The 13,581-nt window shown below is 47.3% G+C and overlaps 1 protein-coding gene across 7 annotated transcripts in view; it reads right to left on the bottom strand.

The window, feature by feature from the left end:
* Positions 1 to 543: 543 nt before the first annotated feature.
* Positions 544 to 13,581, bottom strand: part of LOC125339685 (aminopeptidase O (putative)) — a 348,038-nt gene continuing 335,000 nt past the window's right edge. For all 7 annotated transcript variants that reach the window (XM_048330939.1, XM_048330957.1, XM_048330970.1 and 4 more), the window contains 3 exons: positions 6,097 to 6,183; positions 4,370 to 4,514; positions 544 to 1,127 (listed from right to left, as the gene is read on the bottom strand). In XM_048330939.1, the coding sequence (XP_048186896.1) occupies positions 4,374 to 4,514; positions 6,097 to 6,183 (228 nt within the window). In that variant the 3' untranslated portion in view covers positions 544 to 1,127; positions 4,370 to 4,373. The remainder of the gene's footprint in view (positions 1,128 to 4,369; positions 4,515 to 6,096; positions 6,184 to 13,581) is intronic.

The raw sequence follows: 13,581 nt of genomic DNA, 5'->3' as shown, positions 1-13,581 counted from the left end.
TTAACACATTTTGTTTCTTTACTGATACTGATATGGTGTCATATGAAGCACATGCAACAGGAAAGAGCAAATCCCTACGGACTTTCCACAACCACAGTCTCAGGTGCAGTAAAGTAAAAGACTGAAGAACAAGCCCTCCTCAGCAGGGCTTCTAATAGATTGTCCCTCAAGAAGCCAGACCACACCAAGCCCAGCCAAGCACCAGAAGACCCGTGCTGTTCTGGGTTTGCGCTGCCTCATCTGAATGTGTGCCTGCACCTGTACATGTCCTCATCCTCCTCCTCTCTGGGTAGTACTAGCAAACTTCCTTAGTGGCTTCTGTCTTTCCTTGTAAACATCAGTATTTGTGTGGCAAAAACAGTGGCGTCAACAGAGGCTCCCTGTGGGGTCTCAGTGTGCCCAGCATGTTGCGATCTGCATACCACCTGAACAACTAAATTCCAGCTTTTGAGAATATTTGCATTGCCTTGGAAGCTGCCAAAAGCAGTGAGGTGGGAAGGAAGACAGGCATATGGAGAAGCCTTTCTTACACGGTTTTGGTTATAAGTGGTAGCACATTGAGAACCAAACAAATTTTAAACAAATCCACTACATTTTATTAACATCTCAGGCTCCTGACTAGCACTTTTACAAAAGTGTATCAAAAGTTTGGAAGACATCGAATGTTGTACATATCAGTCTAGATAAATCCTTCTGGAAACCTTGCAGCAGGTCTCAGTGGTCACTGTTCTGAGGATCCAGTAGTTGTGGCCCTTTCTGGAAATCACAAACATGCAGGAGCAGCCGCAGGCTGGAGGGACCTGCAGTCATCAGCACGTTCTCAGTCTGCTGTTTGTATGAATGGCCACAGCAGAGCTCCAGAGAAGACTCAGCATCTCAAGGACAGAAAGCAAGGGTGGCCAGGCAGCTTCTGGGTCGGAGACTGTGTTTATGAGGATCCATCCACCTTTTCTATCTGCCCAGCTGAGCCCAGGCTCTGGGAAAGAGAAGCCCAAGACACAAACACTGCTGTGGGCTGATGGCTTTAGCAGCCACGTAGTCCTTCCTTTGATATCCAGGGTCAGTGCAATCCTTTCTCACCAGGACTAGGAGGAGATGTATGAAAGACAATCTCACTGTGATCTTCCCTGCAAAGGAAACGGCAATAAAATTTATTACCCAGTCCCAACTGAGGAATTCTTGTAACGAGTGCCTTTGTGGGCCTGTGCTCTCCACGTTAGAGATAGAAGACAAGGACGAGACCTGGACCACATCTCAACCGCAGACACAGGGTTTACAGTGAAACCATGGCTGATACATGGCTCTGAAGCCCAGCGGGTTACAAGACACACATTCGCCTCACAGCTGCATCCACTCTGCTTTCAGAGGCTCAATCTCCACGCAAGGCAGGCCTTGCCTCTTGTGGGCAAATACCAAGCTTCAGCACTAACTACGTTCTGCCTTTAATAATAAAAGGGAAGTTAAATCTTTGGGGCATTAGTTGTATGATTCCACAGATCCCCAAACCACATACAGAAGCACATACAGATGAGTGCCGCCGCTGCCGCCAGGTCTAGTGCTTGATGTTCCGGCCTGTCATCTTGTGTGGGGGAGTCCCATCCTGCGAGCCTCGGGCACTTACAGACAGGCTTTTTGCTCAAGGGCTCGACTCCTGTTCCTGCTGAACTGAGCCAGTGTGTGAAATGAGAACTGATATCAGCTCAGTAGGCACCGGAGGACGGGTCCAATCGACAGCCCGGAGACGCGGCGCTGAGCTGGGAGCCGGTTCCGCGTCGTCCACAGTGACTGCAGAGACACACAGACCTAGACTGCAAATACAAGAGAGGTGACCCCCGCCCAAGAAGGGACAACAGAAACCCTGCTCACAACACAGACCGAGACGCGGCTTTGTGATGCATTTGGTTTGTTTTTTATAATCAGTCTTGCAACTTCAGATAGATGTCTCATTATTGGATTTATGTTTCTGCTAAGAGTGGTTGGTACACTGCTGTGTTCTTGATGGGAGACAGTGCATCCTTTGGTCAGGCTGGTCTCTTGTCCTCCAGGATCAGGCTCCGTGACCACTTAGTGGCCTTTGCCCCAGTGCCTCCAACTTAACTGTCCCCATCTCACCTTCTCTTCAGGTGCAGAACTTAGCCACTGTGAACAAAGCGGAAATCAATCACTGTTCACCAATCAGCTAAGCTCTGCACCTTGTTAGAGAGGTCATCGCTGGGTCTAATTAAAGGGCCGGTGAACATCTTCCAAAGGCGCTGATTTCTTGTTTCCAAAGAACTAAAAGATGCATATGTTCTTCAAACTGCAGAGAAAGAACTATGGTTTCTGGAGGAGCAGCCAGGATCATGGTTGCGTGGTAATCCCTGGCAATGTGATTTTAATCTTAATTCACAAATCAGCATGCCAGGAACCCAAGCAGCCAGAGCACTTGAGATCAGGCTGTGCCTTGCCACTCCTATTCGCATACACCAGCTTCCTTGGTGGTGCCAACTCCACCTGCAAGCCTGCTCCACCAGCAAGCCAATGCTGTCTGTTGATCATCTAGAGCTATCCTCTTTTTACATAAAGAAGACTCAGAAGACCATACAAATTCAGTGAAGCTTGTGCCTGTAATTCTAAGTACTCAGGAGGCTGAGATCTGAAGACTGTGTTCAAGGCCAAACCAGGAAGACAAATCTATGAGATTCTTATGTACAGTTAACTAGCTAAAAGCTGGAACAGGAGGTATGGCTCTAGTGGTAGAGTGCCAGCAGTGAATGGTAAAACCCAAGCAAGAGCTTGAAGCTCTAAAGTACTGGCACCAAAAACACACCAGTGAAACTGAACAGGCAGGAGAAGGACCTGTGACAGATATATCCAAGAGAGGCTATCTTTGCCCAGGATATTGCATTTAACCATAGGGACACAATCTCTTCTCATTGCACAGATTCTAAATGGCTCAGAGGTTCTCTGGGCCTTTTAGACCATGGAAAGGATATCCTGCTGGGGGTGACTCAGGTGCAGCCCTAGTCCCCACTTATCACAGGTAGCTGTGGCTGCTGTCACCCCTGCAGTTAACCAGAGGGGCAGGGTGAGTTCAGAGAGGAGTCAAGGAAGTGGCATGCATACGTAAGACCAGAATGGCTCCTTTGCCTGCTTCAGGGCAAAAAATCAATCAGTCAATCAATCACAGTGAGGAGTCACAATAGCTATGTGACCTTCTGAGTCTTAGTGTAGGTATTCATGCATTAACACTCTCAGTGAATTTAAGTCTCAAAAGAGACATCATTTAAAAGTTTCTATAAGGTGCTGGTGATGAGCCAGCTTCAACTGTTTGGCTAGTATGACATCGGGGGCTGTCTGTACGCGGCGATCTTGCTGCAGGCTGTCCATTTGCTTCCTACCAAACATGGGCCCAGACTCTTCTGGGAAACAGGACCGCATGCCATAAAGCCCCTTTTTCCTTCAGATCAGAGTTCTTCCAGTAAATAAGATAAATGTGTTAGACAGAATGGGTTTTTAGAAAACATTAGACATGAACCAGATGTCCAATAACAGGTTAAGAATATCAACACAAGTGTGAATATTAAAATTTCATTTTAGAGAGCTACATATATAACTATGAAAAATGTTCAAGAATGCTCAAAATTAGGCATATATTCAACTTTGAAAGAAATTGAGAAAGCACAGAAGTGATGATTCTTTAAAGGGAAAAACACACCTATTAATCTTACCATTCTACTTCCAAATCTATTTTTAACTGCTTAATTACTTAATAGTATGGAAATGGACATTTAATAACTGCTTGGAGTAAATCTAGCAGGTCAAATCCAGGCACAGCAAACAAGAAGCATTTTAAACAGTCTGGGATTTTCCAGTGTGTAAGTCAGGGAGAAATTCTCCAAAATAAGGTAGAAAATGGGACCGGTCATCAAATCACAGGTCTAACTGGGTGTGTATGTGGGGGGTGGGGAGACAAGCTGCTGGCCTCACTTGGTCAGGAGTAACCTCAGTGTTACACGTCGCTATCAGAGGGATGTGTCTGGAGCAGCCCTGGACACCCATGTGTGTCCCAACACCTGGGCCACTGCTTCTGCTGGGTTCTTTCTCCGCCTCTTCCCCCATGCTCAAGGTTCTCACAATTTTTGTCCCCACAAATTGGAAAACCCAAGATGGCCAAAAATGCTGAGCTGCTCTGCTTCAGGGAGACCCTGCTGCTCCCACAGTGAGCAGCTCCAGCCCTGCCCTCACCTGCTCTCCAAGGCCACACCCCTGAGAGGGGTGCTGCTCTGTGCTGCCTGGAGGCTTAGGTTACACCATGTGGTTTAGAATTTGTGTGGCTCCTAAGAGAAGTTACATGGTTAGACCTGAGTGATGGAAAGGAGAAAATCACCTCTTTAGAACAGCATTTCCGCCACCACTTGTGCTGAGGATCTGTCCATCTGCTCCTTGGTCAGCGCAAAGCACCTGTGCGCGAGCTGCTGCTGTTGGGCATTCTCGCTCACCATCAGCTCCCCATAGAGGTACACGCCCATGGCCTGCAGGGCAGAGGTAAGAGAGCAACAGGCAAGGGGCGTAGGTTTGCATGTGTGCCGAGCACAGCCTGTGCGATCTCACACAGCATGCTGGTCTACAATGTACAAAGACACAAAAAAGACTGCTGGGCAGCTGAACTTCTGGGACCTGCAGTTTTCAATCACTGTCTCTTTCATCAAAACCCTAAGAAATTCTTAGCTAAAATTCTGTCAAAAGTCTTGTGATTTCAAGTGTGCCGGAATGATGAGGGGGCATTCCCACGGTCGGTGATGATGTAACACGCACCATGGAAACATGCTTCCTGCCACACGTGGGACTCCCATCGGGAGAGAGTCCCAAGAACAGCTGGTATGAGAACCATGCATTCTGTCCATCTGTAGGCCCAATGGAGACCTCCTCACATGGTGGTACCCAGGCGCGGTCTGACCACCTTCCCACCACCCCCAGCTTCAAGTGCTGCACACACTGGCCTGTAAGTGTTCCGAGCACAAGGCTACAAAGGTTCACATCTGCACATTTCCAACCTTTTACAGCCAATAAGTGTCATGGCCAATATACTCTTTTGATTTTGCCTGTTTTGTTTCCATCATCTCAAGGATTATATTCTACTGGAACAAGTCAAAAGGATTTGGGGCAAGCATAAGATTAAAAACTCCAGCAATCAGGGACGCAAAAAGTGATGTCCTCCAAAAGCTGAGGCATGGTGATGAGGAAGACCATGATGAATTGTGGTCTTCTGGAGGCCTAAAGCTGTTTCTGTCTGCCCTTGTGCTCCTCTCTGCTTTTCTAAACCCTTCTTGCTCCTCTGTGCAAATGTGACATTTCAGCTGCTGCAGTCTTCCATTTTCCTTTGTGGGAATAACCAGCCCTTCAGTAACCGCCCCCGTCCTAAGACCTCAAAAGTCCTTTTGTTTGCCCCACCCCTACCCTCCACCCACTGAAAGCAGCTCCATCCCATCAGCCCTGAGCCTTGGCATCCAGTTCAGCCAGAGGCATAGGCCCCAGGAACATGAGGCAGATGTGGGGAGGGCAGGTGGGGGGGCGTCCTGAGTGGCAGCCCAGATGTGCACTGTGATGTCAGAGGCCATGAAGAACATCACCCAGTGCATTCCTGTGGGCTCCTAGGAAGGCAGTGGCTTCCTCAAAGAGCAGAGAATAAGCACAGAGGGCTGGGCCTGTCCAGGCAGGTAAAGATCTGACCCAGACCAGTCCAGCCAGCTGGGCTCTCCCAGGCCCACCCCCGTGCTTTCTATTAGGTCCACTGAACTGAAAACCAGGAACTTCACCAGGGCGCTGCTGCGCTCTGACCTTGGTCTGAGATGCTGGCACTCGCTTCACTTGTTTATGTATTTAGTGGTCCATAACCAGCTTCCACTGCTTAAAACCCACTGCTTTCAAGGGCTACTGAGAGCTCAAAAAATCAGATCAGCTCAAAAGTTCAAGGAGTACCTAGCAGTCCTTCAAAACCTTTCTAAACTACTTGTTCTGTAAGAGATGTCAAGAACTGTGTGCAAAGGGCACCAGTAGGGAGGCAGAGAGTGGCGTTTAAAGACCCCTCTTCTCCTGTTGAAAGTCAGAACTCACCTGGTCCTCCTGAAGGAATCTCTCCACATGTTTGTATGCTTTGCTGTACTTGTGCTTAATAACGAGCTCACACCACCGGTGGCGAACCTTAAGAAACGAGAGGGAAAATATGCTAAGTTCATTAACTGCTACGTTCCCTGGCCTGGTAAGTTTGATGAAGAACCCCAGCACCACCAACATTCTCAGCTATAGATTCAATTTCGTTTAACTTATTTTTAAAAGCATCACCTTCCTAAGGAGGGCTGTTAACATGGCTTTTGGGGCAAAACACAGGTTTCAGTTAGGTGTTTTGCTAGTTTCAACATGGTTCTGCAAAGTAAAAGGTGAATGTGAAGCAGGACAGGTGAGTCAGAACCCGACCGGTGGTGGTGTGCCTTCTGCCAGCATAGACCACTGGATTTCCTCTAAGTCCATTTGGTTCGGTGCTGTGGTAAGGGGATAGATGCTGCTCTCAAAATTCCCAAGGGGAAAAGCACCCCTTCTGGCATTTCAGAGAGCAGCTCAAGCAGAAACCCTTGACCTGCAAAGTTCCTGCTGTTTGTCTATCTGCATGCACATAGCTCATAACTACGCGTGCTGGAAAGGAGATGCTGTTCCTCTATTAAAGATTTGCCTGTGTGAGTTTTCCAGATGCCCCTGAAAATCTAGACCCTGGGGATGGGATGGACTCCAGCCAGGGTTGTACGGGACTGGAGGCAGACCCACCAAAGGCAAGGGCAGCTGTGGGCAGAGCTGTCTCCAAGCTTGAGGCATGTTCCTCACAAGGTGCTTCCCTGTTTGTTTCTGAGACCACCCAGTGCCACAAAGCCCTGTCAACTGCCTTGGGCGGGTAGCCTGCCATGTGTTTCCACTATACCAGCCATACGTGGACGAGACCTGTGCACTGTGAAAAGCCTCGCAGTGCCCCTGGTTGCCTTGCCTTTGAAAAAGGGAGACACTGTGTTGTAGTCCATCTGGGGACAATAGTAAGATGTAAGCAATGTTAACACTTTTGCTAAGGCCACTGTATCATTACAGTGTCACGGCTAGATCTCTCCTTTAATATGCCGTAAACAGATTTAAGTGCAAGTAATTAGGATCAAAACAGATACATACTGGGAAGACCCCATTGGTTTCTAAAGAACTGCTGGCACTGCCCTGTGCACACAAGCCTGGGCGCAGGAGGTTGAGGAGTGTCGTGCCCCCCGCCCCTCCCCCCCCAGCCAGGTGAGGCCCAGGGCGGGGAGCTGGCAGCCTCTACCATCACGTCAAAAGCAGTAGAAGCTGTAGTCTTTTCCATTTTGAACAAAATGCTTTCCTGAACAGCACGTAGAAACTAATAACAGACCAAGAAGGAAAGGAGCAGACCCTAGTCTGAGGGGAGCATAAAGAGCACATGATGGAGCTCAGGAGTCAGCTTATCAAAGCCAGTGCAGCTCTCATTTGAGAACCAAATGTATGGAACAGCAGAGAGTCCCCTGGAATGCCTACCCCCCTCTTTTCTCTTCTAACAAATGGTTACCTCCAAGTGCCCCAGGCCCCCAGTCAGGGCCGGGTGCCTTTCTGGGGGATGATGGGTCAGCCCCTCCTAGTGGGAGCACTCAGCCACGATAGGAAGCCACAGGTGTGGCCCTCAGGGCTACTGCTGCTGAGGCCTTGGAAAGGGCCTTGTTTCTCTCCGAACTTTGGGTTTGGGTCATGGGGGAACTCTCAGCTTCTAAGTGCAGTAATGACCAACACTTGGATTAATGACCTTTGTCATTTAAAAAGGATTTTTAATTAAATTTTTTATTTCGAGAAAAGAGGGCCCCCTCCCCAGTGCTGTCATCTTATTTACATATACACAAATACAAATGCATAGACTAGGGCCTTCTTCCTATCAGGACAACGCCCTGGGCACGCATCAGCCAGTGGAAGTGGTGCCACCCTGGGATAAAGGTCCACAGCACAGCCTCATGAAAGAGGCTCTTTACTGCCAATGTGAAGTCAGAATTTCCACTTTCCTTACTGTTAGAAATCGTTTATTGTCAGATCCAGTCTTCTGACCCCTGAAGGTTAAATACAGACCAACTCCCTCAGCCCCAGCCCCACCCCACAGAAAACAGGAATAAACAACGAAGCCTTTTCATTTGAGGGCTAAATGCTTTTCAGTACTTCTAAAACAGGATGTTGAAAAGACATCACAGAGATGCTGTACAAGGCTGAGTGCCTATCCGTCAATTCCAGGCTCTTCCGCAGGGTTTTCACTTCCCTTCCTATTTGTACAGGAAACAAAGTAAATCTTATTTTTCTTTTGCAAACTCTCCTAGGACCCACAATGCCTAAGGCCACTCATCACCGCACAGAATGGGATGATATCTATCACTTCTGTGGGCACAGATGGAACATCTCCTTTCTGCAGATCACAAAGACTTAAAACCCTTAAGAGGTGCCGCCCCATTTGGACCATGCTCCCTTATCTGGGATAGCAGGAGAGTGATGTCACTGGGCACTAGACCCACACGGTATTCAGAAGCATCCACAGGAAAACAGCTGTCTGTTATAAATGTGCTCTTATTTTAAATTATTAATTGATGTGAGGAGGTCAACTTGTCTTTAAGTTTCTTCTGTCAAAGTAAAATAAAACACAGGCACTGGGTGTTGGTAGGTGGCTCACACCTATAATCCTAGTTACTCAGGACCGTGGTTCAAAGCCAGCCCGGGCAAGAAAGTCAGTAAGACTCATCTCCAATTAGCCACCAGAAAAACTGGAAGTGGAGCTATGGCTCAAGTGGTAGTGCGTTAGCCTTGAGCTGAAGGAGCTGAGGGACATCACCCAGGCCCAGAGTTCAAGCCCCACAAAACAAAAACAAAAAAAAAAAACAACCACAGGCACATTTGCATACATCTCTGACAGTGCCTGGCACCCTGCGCCCATACCCAGATAGGAGATCTGAATTTCAACCTGGACAATAGGTAAGGTTGTTGAATGAGCCTACATGACATTGCTTAGCCTCCTGTGGGACTGGATTTAAAAGCCCGGCCAAATTGAAACAGATGGATAAACTGGTAACATCAAGCCCCATTCAGCATGTTTCCTACTCATCACTCTACAATCCTGTTCTTTGATTAACAGACAAAATACTACAGGTCTTCCCATCCCCAGCTCCACCACTTAGTCCCTACCCTGCAGACAGCCACTGCTCCAGTCTGTCTCTATCACACACTATCCGACAAGCATAGTGTAGCTTTGCACCAATTTATAACAGTCAGTGTGGCTGTCTTATCATTCCCAGGAGTAGAGAAGATTCCCTATCCTTTTAGTAAATGTCATTGAGGATTCTACTGTTCCACCACAGCCAGACATGGTGTTTGGAAGAGCAGAGATTGGAAGCGGTGTATGATGCAATGAGGAACCAAATGCACACATCATCTTGGGCCCTGAGGGTATCTGCCTGCTCAATTCTTGGTGCGCAGTTTCTAGATCAAGCCACATCCATGTGCAGCCAGTCTGCAATTCCCAGCAGCAGCAGCAGAGCAGAACCCAGGGGATCACCAAGGAGAGGCTATGAGGAGGGCTGTACCTTCAACCCCACTTTTTGGAAGGTACATCCAGGGTCCAGCACCTGGGACTTTTCTAAACCACTTCTCAAAAGACACTTGCTAATTAGATATCCCAGAATCAGCCACAGCCATGTGACAATCCTGTCCCAACAGAAAGTTATCATTAGCTAGGAGCTGGTGGCACAACTGCAATCCTAGCTACTCAGGAAGTTGAGATCTGTAAGACCAAGGTTCAAAGCCAACAGGAGCAGAAAATATGAGAAACTCCATCTCAGATTAACCAGGTCAATCCAGGCTGGAAGCATGGCTCAAATGGCAGAGACCTAGGCTAGCAAATAGGCTGGACAAGTATATAAGGTTCTGAGTTCAAATCTCAGTATTGGGGAAAAATATAAAGAGAAAGTTACTGTAACTCAACAGCTCCAAGGTGAACTACTTACTCATTGTTTGGAAACACAAGTTTACTCTTCTCTCATTTTTAGGCAATGGGCCTACAGGGTCACTTATATTCATTCCTAAACCAGTCAGTACGTAAGTGCCATGACCCCCTGGGGCATTTCTGTGCAATGATCATAATCATGATTAGAATATAGAGTTCTCTACACACAATCATCCCCTCCTGCAAATAAACACTGCTGAAACACGGCCCACAGCAGCTGGACCTCCCTTCAGCCCGACACTTCCCATGCCAGTGCCCAGAACCAAATCCTCCTCAACCCCAAAGCATGGCTGGCCAAATCCTTTCTGCCAAGGGCCAGAGATTGGGTATTTTTAGCCTTTTAGCCCATCTCTCAAAGGCGGTCATAGGCAATATCTAAAGGAATGGGTATGGCTGTGGCTATCTTCGGATAAATGTTATTTACAAAAATAGTGAGTGGTTGTGCGTTGATGAGCACTTACCCCCCCAAACCCAGGTTTACGCGTTGTCATTGAACTCAAAGATGGAGTCCTGTGAATGAGGCTAGGGCTGGCTTTGAGATAGCCCACAAGGAAACATAGGCTACCCCAAAGGCTAGATAGATCAGATCCCCAACTTCTGTCCCTTCCTCCATGGTCCAATTCCTTCTGCACAAGAAAACGGCTCTAGCATTCTCTGGGAAGGTCTTACTCAAGGCTGTGTCCAGTGGCATGCAGGCCCAGCAGAGGTGGCTCTCAAATGCAGGTGGCACGGTGTGGAATGCTGGGACTGAAAAATGCAGCCTTTAGAAAGAGTAATTTTCAAACCCTTCTTTTCCAGGTACACCACAAAAATGAAGTGCTTCCTCTGTTGATTCCATCCGAGATGGTCACACTTGAAAAAACAAGCCCAGAGCCCAAGAACCAGTATCTTAGTTTGCTGAGACCTTAAGAGCTACAATGCTCGTTTATGCTTTGCTACAGCTGTGTGACTCGCAAGGGCCACATGTTAAGGCCTGCTGCCAGGTGTGGTACCACTGGAAGCTGGTAGAGTCTTTAGGAGGTAGGGTCTAGAGGGTGGTCTTTTTAGGTAACTGGAGGCATGTCCTTGAAGAGGCTTGTGGGACTGTCCTTTTCCTCACCGGAAGGTGGGTGGTGTTGCTCTGCTATGTTCTCACTACCCCAAGTCCATGGGGCCAACCAAACGTGGCCTGGAACCTATGAAACTGAGCAAAAATAAACACTGCCTCTTTATATATTGATTATGGCAGGTATTTGTTAAAGAGTGACAAAGAGCTGACTAAATGTATATAGTATCTCAGATTTTTTTTAAACTTCAGTTTTAGTGGTTTACATGAAACTACTTCAAAGAAATAAAACTCTTTGGGGTGAGGATGTAGCTCAGAGATAGAGGGCTTATCTAGCAGATTTATGGCTCTGAGTTCAAGCCTCAACTAAAAAAAAAATCTTATATAGGAATTCTCCCCAGTAACCTACTTATTATCTTACAGACTACTTCCAAAGCAGTTTTTAAACTTTCCCTAAGTATATTTCTTCTCATAAAAATATCTGGAACCCCAGTTCATAAAGGCAGAGAGCAATTTAAATCTTACCGATTCTACAAAGTCTCCAGTGCATCCCAATAGCTTTTATTCTTGAAACAAGGAAGCTGTGCAGAAACTAGGAAACAGAGGGGACAAGGGCGTCTGCTGTATCATGAGATAGACAGCTGCAGACATCTCATCCCACACACCCATGTTGAGTGATACAACACAGATACCCCCAACACACCTTGTCAACCCCACCCCCCACCCCATGCCCACAAAGCTAACTCTTGGGCTTTCCAGTTCATAGTGCTTTCTGAAACTGTCAAGTCACCTTCTTCACTGGTTTTATGTTTCTATTTACACTAACACAGGGCTGTTTAGGCCATCTGCAGCCCTGTCTCAATGAGCAGCATACACAGCATGCGTGATCCCCACTTTTGAATGGATGGAGCACTTGTGCAAACTGGGAGTGTTCCAGCTATTTTGAAATTATAACACACAGTTGGAAGCTATAAAATGCTTTGAAGAATGCCACCCATCCTATTTATGACAGGAAGCACTCCCCTTTCTTTTTAGTCCTTTTGATTTTGAAATTTACTGCTGAAAGGGGGAAAAATATTGAGGGAATATGATCTGGGAAGCCCATTAAACCTCATTTGGAGTTCCATTTTATAGCTGTAAACAGAAAGACGAAGGCTCATGGCTTTTGTAAGTTAATAAGTCTACACTGCAATAAACAAACCTGCTTTTTCAATTTGTGTCCTTAAATTAGATTTCCTTGGCTTTAAAGAGGGTTTATAGCTGGCGGTGGGGCAGGCTCTGCAGAGCACCCAGGCAAGGGCATTTCCAGCCAGCCCTGTGTTGTGTGCAGGGTTAGGAGTGGTGAGCCCACCTACCTGCTCCTTCTCATGAAAGAAAACTAACATACTGTCAGCCTCCAGGCTGTCACCATGGACCATCATTTTCTTTGTGCTGTATCCCCCTCTCATCTCTCACTGCCCCCTTCTCCCAAAGAGTTGAAATTGGAATGCTATTTTTAAAATGAAGGCAAAGAACTTTATCTGCTGCTGTAAAACCAGGGTTAAAGGAGCCACTAAGACATGGAGGCTCTCCTGTACCTTAAATGCTAGAAGCAGCACTGTGGTGAGCACAAAGCAGGAGCTTCTCTACCTCGGCGCGCATGTGCACTGCAGTGAGGGCTAACCACAGTGACAAATACAGATATCAGGTAGGTGAAAACAGGCAGCCTTGCTGATTTGCATGATCTTGAGCAAATCCTAACCTTCCTACTCCTACAGAAACATCCATTACTAACCACAAGCACTAATAAAGGCAAATAACTCCAATATAACTCCAAAGCCAGTGTTAGGCCACACTGATATATAGTAGTTGGCCTTTCTTCTGACTCATAACACAGCCATACCTTCCATTTTGTAATTCTGAAGTCAGGAAGTAATACCTTCCATAGCTGACAAGTGGAGGACTGGCTACAGGGAGTGGCCATGTTACCTCATCTGCTAAGTCAAGCAGGCCCTGTGACTACTCTCACTTCCCCCAAAGCCACGCCCACTCTCTGAATGGGCCTCACCCCCTAGGGGGCTTCACTGTCTTACACAGGACTCTCACTTCTGGGGGTAAGTCACTCCAGCACCTCACTCTCACATGTTAGACATGAGAAATCGTTCTCCAAGAAATGAGGGCTGGACATGGAGCATACAGAGAGGGAAAAGACAGCAAGTCTCCACCTCCTGGAAGTCCAAGTTCATGGGGAAGTCTGGAAAGATTCAAGTGTTGGTGACAAATGCCTAGGATAGCATAAGACATGGAAGGAGGACAGGAGTGTGGTCAGGAAAGTCTTCCTAAGAAGTAGCCATATGTACTGCGACTGCCAGGAGAAATGGAAACCTGCTGGTAAAAAGCAGGACATTTTGAGGCCAATTTCTAGTCAGATATGTGGTCCCTTCCCCTTCTTCCTCCAACTATCCTACCCTCCTCCATAGGAGCTGGAGACCTTTACAAG

Source organism: Perognathus longimembris, chromosome 1 (genome assembly GCF_023159225.1).
Source record: "Perognathus longimembris pacificus isolate PPM17 chromosome 1, ASM2315922v1, whole genome shotgun sequence".
Lineage (NCBI taxonomy): Eukaryota > Metazoa > Chordata > Mammalia > Rodentia > Heteromyidae > Perognathus > Perognathus longimembris.
Note: the sequence above shows the minus strand (reverse complement) of the source record. Positions and strands in the feature narration are given on the sequence as shown.